General features: G+C 46.3%; 1 protein-coding gene across 1 annotated transcript in view; it reads left to right on the top strand.

The window, feature by feature from the left end:
* The first annotated feature begins 3,102 nt into the window (after positions 1–3,102).
* The window catches only part of LOC134064375 (AT-rich interactive domain-containing protein 5B-like), a 46,928-nt gene continuing 37,530 nt past the window's right edge, over positions 3,103–12,500 (top strand). The window contains exons 1-3 of the mRNA XM_062520294.1: positions 3,103–3,172; positions 3,530–3,784; positions 10,536–10,824. Coding sequence (XP_062376278.1) covers positions 3,152–3,172; positions 3,530–3,784; positions 10,536–10,824 — 565 coding nt within the window. The 5' untranslated portion in view covers positions 3,103–3,151. The remainder of the gene's footprint in view (positions 3,173–3,529; positions 3,785–10,535; positions 10,825–12,500) is intronic.

Here is a 12,500-nt window from a genome sequence, read left to right on the forward strand (position 1 = left end):
TCACACACATACACACACACACACACACACACACACACGCACACATACGCATACACACACATACGCACACAGGCAGTCATAGAGACACTGTTCTTTCAAAAACAGCCTTTATATTTTTGCCAATTCTCAATGTCGATTTGGTTTTCTGAGAAAGTGTGTGTGTGTGTGTGTTTAAAATACGTCTCTGTAGTTAGCATGCCGTAGTCCACATGGACATGATGGGCCTCTTCTGCGCTCTCTGTCCTGCTTCTCAGCTCCAGCACAGGTATGGACATCAGATCAGGTTCCTAATCAGAACTAAAAGGTTCTGGAAGAGTGTAGCCCCCCCCATCATTTGGTTCTTGTAAAGCTAGTGTGACATTTGGTTCTTGTGAAGCAAGGGGGAGTACACACACACACACACACACACACACACATACACTATTTGTCCTGGCCTGGTTGCACCAGATTGTCGCACAACTGCAGAAGAACTTTCCTTTGTTTTAAGCTCTGGAGACACACAGGTGAGCTGGCGGCTGCAGTATCTCTGTGCAGGTAGACGGTGCCCTGCTCCTGGTCCCGTGTCAGCCAAAGACATTCTGAAAATGCTGATGCCCAGCTGCTCTGTGCTGATAGAGTGCTGTGCTGTGCTGTGCTGTGCTGTGCTGTGCTGTGATGTGCTGTGCTGTGCTGTACTGTGATGTGCTGTGCTGTGCTGTCTTGTGCTGTGTTGTGCTGTGCTGTGCTGTACTGTGATGTGCTGTGCTGTGTTGTGCTGTGCTGTGTTGTGCTGTGCTGTGCTGTGCTGTGCTGTGATGTGCTGTGTTGTGCTGTACTGTGATGTGCTGTGCTGTGCTGTACTGTACTGTGCTGTGCTGTGCTGAGCTGAGCTGTGTTGTGTTGTGCTGTGTTGAGCTGTGCTGTGTTGAGCTGTGTTGTGCTGTGCTGTGCTGTGCTGTGCTGTGCTGTGCTGCTCTGTGCTGTATTCTGCTGTGCTGTGCTGCTCTGTGCTGTATTCTGCTGTACTGTGCTGCTCTGTGTTGTGTTGTGCTGTGCTGTGATGTGCTGTGCTGTGCTGTGCTGTGCTATGCTGTACTGTACTGTGTTGTGCTGTGCTGTGCTGTGTTGTGCTGTGCTGTGCTGTGCTGTGTTGTGCTGTGCTGTGTTGTGCTGAGCTGTGCTGTATACTGTGCTGTGCTGTGCTGTGCTGTGCTGTGCTGTGCTGTGTTGTGCTGTGCTGTGCTGTGCTGTGCTGTGCTGTGCTGTGCTGTGCTGTGCTGTGCTGTGCTGTGCTGTGTTGTGCTGTGCTGGTGCCGGGGCGCGTGCTGCATGGGATGAATATAAACTCTCTTTATCAGCTCCTGTCTCCGTCTGGAGGAGGGCGCGCGCGTGCGTGACCTTAAATTCTGCAGATACCTCAATATGCACACCATGGCAGCGCTGATACAGGCGCAATATGCAGCCACACAACATGTGCTACAGCATAGAGAAGCACACTTCCCTCTCATCCCACACACACACACACACACACACACACACACACTGTGTGTTTTTAAGGTGAGGGTTGTTCTTTAATATTTTGAAAGAGCTAATGTTTAAAAGCAATTGTATACATGGAAAACACAGAGCACAGTCCACCACACCACCGTGTCTTTTCCCTCTAATTCATAACCTTACATCTGTTTTAGGAGGATGCTGAGTGTTTAGGCTACTATCAGATGGCTGTAGGCAGGCACCTTTGGTTTCACAAATTTCAATATACTCCCTTCTATGCTTCTCTCTCTCTCTCTCTCTCTCTCTCTCTCTCTCTCTCTCTCTCTCTCTCTCTCCTTGTTTGGATCAAGGCTGAGATTTTATGTCTGTGGTAGACGCTGATGTAGCGATATTTGAGTTGTAACACATGTCCAATTCTGGTCCTGCTCCGGGTACTTAAATGTTCCATACACCTGTATCCAGCAGTGTTAATATGCCTATGTTTGCCTTGGATCAATATCAGTGGCGCCTGGGGCTGGAGTGTAGAACTCGGAGCCCGGTGCCATTACGTAAACATCCTATAGCTTTGCCGTCTATCTTCCATTCTTGGCCCGATACATTAGTTCATATTGTGTGTGTGTCGTCATAAAAGGTATTTCGGTAATCCACAAACCACAAGCCCCTCCATTCTCCGCCCTCTTCCCTGTAAATGACCCATAACAAGTCGCGTAAAAGAACCACGGACGGATTCGGCGCCGCTTTGTAGGGCTGGTAAAGGGCAAATCCACCCCGATAGTCTTTACATTGACGTGACCCACTTTGAAATTCAACTGCCCTCTCAATTTGGGCATGCATGTGCATTTGGCTTATCATCTGCGGCAGCGGTACAGCCAACGTAGACTAGACCATTTGTATAATAAGATCATTGATGTTAATATCATCCATCTTCAATGCAAAGCAGTCAGTGTTTTATGTGCGATTGTTAACTGGTACATACCCAATATAGGTATGCAAAATAAAGCTTTATCATCTCGATTCAATCTAGTCTATAAATTATGTGACATGCATTTAACTTCGAAATATGCTACCTACCTGCGACATATCGTTGAATAAATGTGCATGCTTGTTTCTCTTTTTTGGTTTATTGACTACAGATACGCTCGTCTGTTTAAAACATATGTTCAATTCTGATTCAGTTGCCTAAAAATATGCGGAACATAATCTACGCTTCGCAATCACTGCAGGAAATGTTCTCTCTAGTCAACATAAAGACAGCTTTTACACAGGTCCTGGAAGGGAGATATACTATATTCAAAAAATACTCTAACTTACAGCAGCCTGCCCCGAAAATAGAGTTTCATGTCTTGTAAGAAGGTGACCTGCATTTCAATAGAGGCGGACGCGCACTTGCTATTCCGACCGCATGTCACTCCTTGATCACAACATAAAGGGAGTCTGGAGAAATAACAGCCGAAACGTGTCGCTTGTAAACGGCCAACTCAGCTGCAAGGCGCATTCCTTGAATTGTGACATGATCGTAGGCCAATTACATAAGCGCCCAGCGTTTCATGTGGAGTCAGCAGAGAAGCGAATACAATATTGAACAAGGAAATATTGTGTGCTTGCAGGACCTTCGGAAATCCATTCAAGCCAACAAGTTTGGAGAGAATGTTGAGTTTAATCAATTCAGAACGTCGAGATGGAGGCCGACTCACTCAAGGTAATGTCACACAATAAAGGTTACTTTTTTGTTTCATGTCATATAGACAGAGACAATCAATCAGTAATGCGTGAATTTAAATGATTGTCTAAATATACAAATAATATAGCATGTGTCGCAATTATTAGTCCTGTACATTTGCAAATTTGGCAATAAATCACTTTATTGTCTGTTTTTCATATTTTTCGATGGTTCCATTTTTCGTGCCATCTCATAGCCTATCACAGTCTAGACTAGACAAAACCTGATATATTCCACATCAATCTTTGAAAACAGCCATACATCAGACTATAGCCGTTGTGTTATTTTGGTTTTAAATGGACTGATATCGTTTCTGCTCCCTCGGCTCCTCTGCAGTGGGTAGGCTCGTCTTGTGGTTTGCACGGACCGTACATTTTCTACAAGGCTTTTAAATTTGATCGGGACGGGAAAACACGGATCTTGTCCCTGGGTGACTTCTTCCTGGTCAGATGCACCCCGGAGGACCCGATTTGCGTCGCGGAGCTACAGCTACTGTGGGAAGAGCGGACCACCAAGCAACTCCTGTCCAGCTCCAAACTTTACTTCCTTCCCGAGGACACCCCTGCGGGACGGACAGTCAACCACGGAGAGGTGACTATGATTGACTGCTTTTTTAAAAGCTACAGCAGTGTGCCTGTGACCATCACCGCATTGTTGATGATTATAGTTATCGGGGAGATAAGGGCTGATTGCGTCAAAATAGCCGCTGTCACACTCAGGTACATGTAGGCGCGCTGTGCATGCAATCAGTTGTTCTTTTTGGAAGGCTATTAATATACGCTACGTATGCGTTTTGGAGTCTGGTGATCTAAATATTTAGGCTATAGCTAATTGTCCTTGTCGCTGATGTCTGTTTGTGCTTGTACTGTACGCGCGCGCGCGCGCGTGTGTGTGTGTGTGTACTCGGATGTGTTTCATGTCGAGGTTTGCCTTTATGAGCTCCGCGATTCCTGACTCGATAGCCCACGGGACGGAAATAACGGCATAAATGCCAGCATGCTGTGAGATTGCAAACGGAGATAATAACATGACAGCCAGCTGATAGAGGTGCTATACCCTCCAGTATATAACATGGTCATCGACCTCTACGCGGAGCCTGGGGTATAGCCTACATTAGCCAACTGTATTACCAGGTTGTCGTTCGAAAGACTAAACAGTTGATCAATGACTAGCCTCATGTTATGCCCTCAGCAAATCTGATATTGGATGTATATCCTACTGTATGTACAGTATAGGGTTACACACACCTTGGGCCTCTGTCTACTGTAAGCTATGGTATCAATATCTGTATTTGTGCGCGTCAGCAGAGATTCCGGTGGATAAGAGGCGTACAAGTTGAGTTTTCATGGCAGAGGAGATAGGACAGTCTATTTGAGTCCCTTAATGTTGCGTTTGCACACTCAGCAAGGACCGCTGGTGCTTTACAGTGGGTACAAAGGGGAAATCGCTTGGAAAGGATCTGCGTACATGTATCAATCAGGCGCTTCCTTTATTCTGTAGCCTAAGGACTTTTCCCTGAAGATTTCTTAATCCTGTTCTCGTCATTATGTACTCGGAATTGACCGAGTTTATACATCGTCGGTCAGCTATGTAAAGTATGTCACTCAAAAAGTTCAACAGTCCCGCCCCCCTGTCCGCAACTCCATATTTGTGAGGGGTTTGGCAGGAGGTTGCCTGTGGACAAAATCAAGGAAACAGATTATTATCTGTCTTGTGAATGGCCCTCACCACTTTAACTGTTATCAATTCAAATGCTAAATGTAAACCAGCGACGTGAGCTGGATTGTTTTGGGAACCAAACAAACATTTCCCTGTGCTGAGAAGCAAGAAGCCTGTGAAATGTCACAAATGCCCTTAAGAAGTCTAGCACACTGTAGTTGTTAGGCAAAGTTCTGCATGCCATTCCTCAGAATCATTATGAAGCATGTTAGATCATAGGGGTTTTTATGACAGATAGTTCCTGAGAACAGTTTACAGTGGGAGGCAAGTGAAGCTGTGGAATTTATGGGCTAGTTCGTTGGTAGTTTTCCTGCCATGACTAATCATTGAGCTCAGGATACTATAGCAGTGAACATTACACTCAAACTGGGCTGGTAACATTTATGTGAATAATGTGGAGCCTCCCTGTGGGTATATGCACACTGACACTGAGTCCATCCAGACTATTACGACTATTAAGTCTACAAAGATTTCACTACTGGTTGTATGCTGTTATAACTGTGTATGTGACAAATACTGTACATCTCTCTGATTCTGAATGTTGTTTCTTTACCTATTCTTTACCTTTACAGTAAGTGTAGGTAAAGAATAGGTATAAAAGAATAGGTGTAGCTTGCTTGTGCTGCATGCTTCATTTACAGTGTTGAATTCACCCTGCTCCTCCCTCTTGGCAAGGCTTCCCAAGCAAATTACCCACAGAGAGAGAGAGAGACCTACAGCAAGCCCAAGCTAATTACCCCCACAGAGAGAGAGACCTACAGCAAGCCCAAGCTAATTACCCCCACAGAGAGAGAGACCTACAGCAAGCCCAAGCTAATTACCCCCACAGAGAGAGAGACCTACAGTAAGCCCAAGCTAATTACCCCCACAGAAAGAGAGACCTACAGTAAGCCCAAGCTAATTACCCACAGAGAGAGAGAGAGACCTACAGTAAGCCCAAGCTAATTACCCACAGAGAGAGAGAGAGAGACCTACAGTAAGCCCAAGCTAATTACCCCCACAGAGAGAGAGAGAGACCTACAGTAAGCCCAAGCTAATTACCCACAGAGAGAGAGACTTACAGTAAGCTTTGATACCAGAGAGAGAGAGAGACCTACAGTAAGCGTTGATACCAGAGAGAGAGAGAGAGACCTACAGTAAGCTTTGATACCCACAGAGAGAGAGAGAGACCTACAGTAAGCTTTGATACCCACAGAGAGAGAGAGACCTACAGTAAGCCCAAGCTAATTACCCACAGAGAGAGAGACCTACAGTAAGCTTTGATACCCACAGAGAGAGAGAGACCTACAGTAAGCTTTGAATGACTCTGAGGAGTGAGCTGTGCTGAGTGAATGCTTCTTGCAGTCATTTCTTCTCTCCCTCTCTGCGTACATGTAGGCTGTTGGGAACCTGCTCTCTTTTCCGCTGTTAATAATGTCAACACGGCAGCGAGGCTTTGCATTGTTCCGCTAATTGCGTAGACATGCCGTATTTGAGCTTCTTTACGAGTTGGCTTTCTCTCTCTGGGGTGCGTGGGCTGATCACTGAACAGCATGCGACTCGTTCCTATCGCACATATGACAGCTATAGCATACACACACACACACACACACACACACACACACACACACACACACACACACACACACACACACACACACACACATGACAGCTATAGCTGACCACTGAACAGCATGCGACTCCTTCCTATCGCACATATGACAGCTATAGCATACACACACACACACACACACACATACACACACACACACACACACACACACACACACACACACACACACACACACACATATGACAGCTATAGCCGACCACTGAACAGCACACACACACACACACACACACACACACACACACACACACACACACACACACACACACACACACATATGACAGCTAGCTGACGGTCAGGGCTCAGTGGTTGGCAGGAATTCAGAGCTGGAAATATCAGGATCAGGTTGGCTGGCGAGGGAAGTGTGTGTGTGTGTGTGTGTGTTGAATCCGAGGCTACAGATGCTGCTGCTAGTCGTTTATTACATCATATATTTTCCATCCCTGCCCGGCCCAGTTGGCGTTTCTCTTTCGCTGCAAAAACAAGTCCTGACCTCTCTCCTCTTCTCTCCTCTCCTCTCCTCTCCTCTCCTCTCTTCTCTCCTCTCTCTCCTCTCTCCTCTCCTCTCTTCTCTCCTCTCTCTCTTCTCTCCTCTCCTCTCTCTCTCCTCTCCTCTCTCTCTTCTCCTCTCTCCTCTCCTCTCTCCTCTGGCCCATATCCCAAACTAAAACTCTAATATGTTTACATGTTTATCAGCCTATTTAGCTGGCCATGGCCCATATGCCAAACTAAAACTCTAATATGTTTACATCTTTATCAGCCTATTTAGCTGCTCATGGCCCATATACCAAACTAAAACTCTAATATGTTTACATGTTTATCAGCCTATTTAGCTGGCCAGAGGCAGTGCTCTAGAGAGAGAGAGAGAGAGAGAGAGAGCGAGGAGGGAGAGAGAGAGAGATAATGTAGATAGATAGACAGATAGATAAAGAATGAGAGGTATAAAAATAGATACATACTGTAGATACTGTAGAGAGAAAGAGAGAGAGAGAGAGAGAGAGAGAGAGAGAGAGAGAGAGACAGAGAGAGAGACAGAGAGAGAGCAACATTCTTTAACCCGTGGTGATCAGCCTGCAGGCCCATGTTGTCCCAGATTAAATGAGGACCTTGTCTTGTGTTGACACACTGCGGTTGCCATTGAGCATGAATGGTCCTTACCAAGAATGAATGCAAATTATTAACAGATTCAGAGTAGCTGTTTCCATTCTAATACTTCTTCTCCCTCTCCTGGGCTCTGCTTGTCCTCTCTATGGTATCCATAACACCCTGGAAGCTGTCCTAAATCATGTGGCTCTGCTTGTACTCTATGGTATCCATAACAACCTGGAAGCTGTCCTAAACCATGTGGCTCTGCTTGTACTCTATGGTATCCATAACACCCTGGAAGCTGTCCTAAACCATGTGGCTCTGCTTGTACTCTATGGTATCCATAACGCCCTGGAAGCTGTCCTAAACCATGTGGCTCTGCTTGTACTCTATGGTACCCATAACACCCTGGAAGCTGTCCTAAACCATGTGGCTCTGCTTGTACTCTATGGTACCCATAACACCCTGGAAGCTGTCCTAAACCATGTGGCTCTGCTTGTACTCACCCTGTGCTCTATGGTATCCATAACACCCTGGAAGCTGTCCTAAACCATGTGGCTCTGCTTGTACTCTATGGTATCCATAACACCCTGTGCTCTATGGTACCCATAACACCCTGTACTCTATGGTACCCATAACACCCTGTGCTCTATGGTATCCATAACACCCTGTACTCTATGGTATCCATAACACCCTGGAAGCTGTCCTAAACCATGTGGCTCTGCTTGTACTCTATGGTATCCATAACACCCTGGAAGCTGTCCTAAACCATGTGGCTCTGCTTGTACTCTATGGTATCCATAACACCCTGGAAGCTGTCCTAAACCATGTGGCTCTGCTTGTACTCTATGGTATCCATAACACCCTGGAAGCTGTCCTAAACCATGTGGCTCTGCTTGTACTCTATGGTATCCATAACACCCTGGAAGCTGTCCTAAACCATGTGGCTCTGCTTGTACTCTATGGTATCCATAACACCCTGGAAGCTGTCCTAAACCATGTGGCTCTGCTTGTACTCTATGGTATCCATAACACCCTGGAAGCTGTCCTAAACCATGTGGCTCTGCTTGTACTCTATGGTATCCATAACACCCTGGAAGCTGTCCTAAACCATGTGGCTCTGCTTGTACTCTATGGTAGGCTACCCATAACACCCTGTGCTCTATGGTATCCATAACACCCTGTGCTCTATGGTATCCATAACACCCTGTGCTCTGCTTGTGCTCTATGGTACCCATAACACCCTGTGCTCTGCTTGTGCTCTACTATGGTACCCATAACACCCTGTGCTCTATGGTATCCATAACACCCTGTGCTCTATGGTATCCATAACACCCTGTGCTCTGCTTGCACTCTATGGTACCCATAACACCCTGTGCTCTATGGTACCCATAACACCCTGTGCTCTATGGTACCCATAACACCCTGTGCTCTGCTTGTGCTCTATGGTACCCATAACACCCTGTGCTCTATGGTACCCATAACACCCTGTGCTCTATGGTACCCATAACACCCTGTGCTCTGCTTGTACTCTATGGTACCCATAACACCCTGTGCTCTATGGTACCCATAACACCCTGTGCTCTATGGTACCCATAACACCCTGTGCTCTGCTTTATACTCTATGGTACCCATAACACCCTGGATGGAAGAGAGGACACGTTGTCCTGCTCTGCAGTCTGGGCGCTGGTGACTAGTAGAATGAAAAGGCTCCTGAGGTGAAGATGCTGTAGTTCCCTTCATGTCCTGTCCTAACCCATGTGTCCTAACCCATGTGTCCTAACCCATGTGTCCTACCCATGTGTCCTAACCCATGTGTCCTACCCATGTGTCCTACCCATGTGTCCTACCCCATGTGTCCTACCCAAGTGTCCTACCCCAAGTGTCCTAACCCATGTGTCCTACCCATGTGTCCTAACCCCAAGTATCCTAACCCATGTGTCCTATCCTTAATATCCTGTCCTACCCCATGTGTCCTATCCTTCATACCTGTCCTACCTCACGTGTCCTATCCTTCATACCTGTCCTAACCCTTGTGTCCTACCCTCATTTCCTTGATCTAGATCTAGGTGCCACTCAGTCTCAGCAGCGGGGGGTTCATCATTTGCATTAGCTGATGAGAGCTGATCTGCACAGCATGCACCACTTGAGCAGGACATTATGGGATGTTTGCTGCTCCTGGTGTGCGTATAAAGGATTGTTGCCCAGATTAATTTGGCTCTCTGTATAGATAGAGATCTGTTCTCCCTCTGAAACTGGAACATAAGCTTGATATTTAAGAGACCCTGAGAACTAATACGGATATTACAGTATATATGATAAGGTGACAGATCGTTGTTGAAGTATTCTATACAGTATGTGAATGAATGAATACTATTCCTTTGTAAAGAGTCTGTTGATGCCAGTTGATACAGTAGTATTAGGTGTGGTATGTGGAATGGAATGTTCTGGTTGCTGTGGTAACTGCGTTTATGTTTCACCTTGTGAAGCATCGTCAGAGTCAGGCTTGTGCTGTGACTGGCAGATGGCTTTTCTGCCTGAAGTGCACAGTGCGTGTGTGTGTGTGTGTGTGTGTGTGTGTGTGTGTGTGTGTGTGTGTGTGTGTGTGTGTGTGTGCGTGCGTGCGTGCGTGCGTGCGTGCGTGTGTGTGTGTGTGTGCAACTAGTGTACATAGTTATGGTTATTATGTGTAATTAACTAGTAGTAAAGGCCTGGACTATAGACAGGGAGCTGAGTTTGTGTTCCTTTGTGTTCCTGTGTTTAGCATGTTGATAGTGGAGTATGTACAGTGTGGAGTGTGTGTGTGTGTGTGTGTGTGTGTGTGTGTGTGTGTGTGTGTGTGTGTGTGTGTGTGTGTGTGTGTGCTCCTCTCATGAAAACTGACCCCATGACCCATGACCCATGACCTCTCCCTGCCCCTCCCCACAGGACGAGGTCGTCGGGGTGACGGAGAAGGTCATCGTGCGGCTGGGCGACCTGGTGAAGTGGACGGCAGGTGACCAATCAGCATGGGCGCGCGGCCGCCGAGCGTTGCCCTCGGTGACGGCGGTGCCCAAGACGGCCGTGCTGAGGGAGTTGGGCACCAACGGGCACAGAGAGCCTCGCCAGGGTGCCGGCGGGCACAGACCCACACACACACACACACACACACACACACACACGAGCTCACGCTTCAGGATCAGCTTCAGGGATGTTCTGAGGGAGAAAGCCCAGATAGGTGAGACACACACACACACACATACACACACACACACATACACATGCACGTACGCACACACAATCACACACACACACACACACACACACACACACATACACACACACACACACACACACACACACTCACACACACCACACACACACACACACACACACACACACACACATACACACACACACACACACACTCACACACACACACACACACACACACACACACACACACACACACACACACACACACACACACACACACACACACACACACACACACACACACACACACCGTTTTTGTATGGCCCCGCCTGGTTTGACTCCATGGTAAGATCGGGTCTTTTGAAATGTCCTTCCAAATGACGTTGTGTTTGTGCTCTCTGCCAAAGGTTGAGCACTGATCTAATGCACTCCTACAGTAAATAGCCTGCAGAGGACACACACACACACACACACACACACACACACACACACACACACACACACACACTCCTACAGTAAATAGCCTGCAGAGGAGAGATGTTCTGCTCAGATACTTTTATTACGTGATGTGATTGTACAACACACAGAGAGAGAGAGAGAGAGTTGGAGAGAAAAAGAGAGAGAGAGGGAGAGGGAGAGGGAGAGAGAGAGATTGAGAGGTTGTGTGTGTGTGTGTGTGTGTGTGTGTGAGAGAGAGAAGGGAGGTGGAGATGGAGAGAGAGAGACACATCATTAAATTAGGTCTTGGGATTCATACAACTTGCAACTTCCACCAAATGAGGGTTCCAATGGAATTGGTCCCAAGAAATAAGTACATAAAAATGAAGTGTGTATAGTTCAAGAAATAAGTAAATAAAAATTAAGTGTTTATAGTTCAAGTTGTTTTTGAATAGCGATGTTAGTGTACACTGAATGGTGGTGTCCATGGAAACCCCAGAGGTATGCCCTTACAGTACATACAGTGTTCCCATTAGAACAAGAGTAAGTCTGAGCTTGTATCAGTGATGTTGATGAATGCTGATGGAGGTGTGTGTGTTTGAGGTGTGTGTGTGTGTGTGTTTGAGGAACACAGACAGCTGTACGCTTATGGGAACCCAGAGCGGTTTGAGAAATCATGGCAATTTGTGTTTTGCCTCTGAAATCTCTGAACCTGCGTCAGAGTGAGGATGATTCATCAAGTTTAAGATTTCGCACTGATTGAGTAATTTTCTGCCTGCACACACACACACACACACACACACACACACACACACACACACACACACACACACACACACACACACACACACACACACACACACACACACACACACACACACACACTCAATCAGGTTTTCCCAGCAAGGTAGTTTTGATGAAAAGGGTGATTCAATTTTATAATTTCAGACATATTTACTGGAAAATTTTCAGCAAGCTCTGACGTGAGCAGACATTTGACCTGGGAGTATTATTGCTCAATAACAGAGGTTTACAACATGTACTGCAGAGTGAACAAAAACTGTAAAATAGATGAAAGACATTTATGCCCAATAGCAGTGTCCTGGTACCTCAACTTCAAGAAATGTTTTGGAAATTTGCTATGCTGTTTCCTAGTTTCTGAATTTTTTTGGATGTGTTATACTGTGTCTTAGTTTCTTAAACATTTTGGATATGTGTTACTGTTTCCTAGTTTTTGAAATGTTTTGGATATGTGTTATG

Source organism: Sardina pilchardus, chromosome 18, assembly GCF_963854185.1.
Source record: "Sardina pilchardus chromosome 18, fSarPil1.1, whole genome shotgun sequence".
Taxonomy (NCBI): domain Eukaryota; kingdom Metazoa; phylum Chordata; class Actinopteri; order Clupeiformes; family Clupeidae; genus Sardina; species Sardina pilchardus.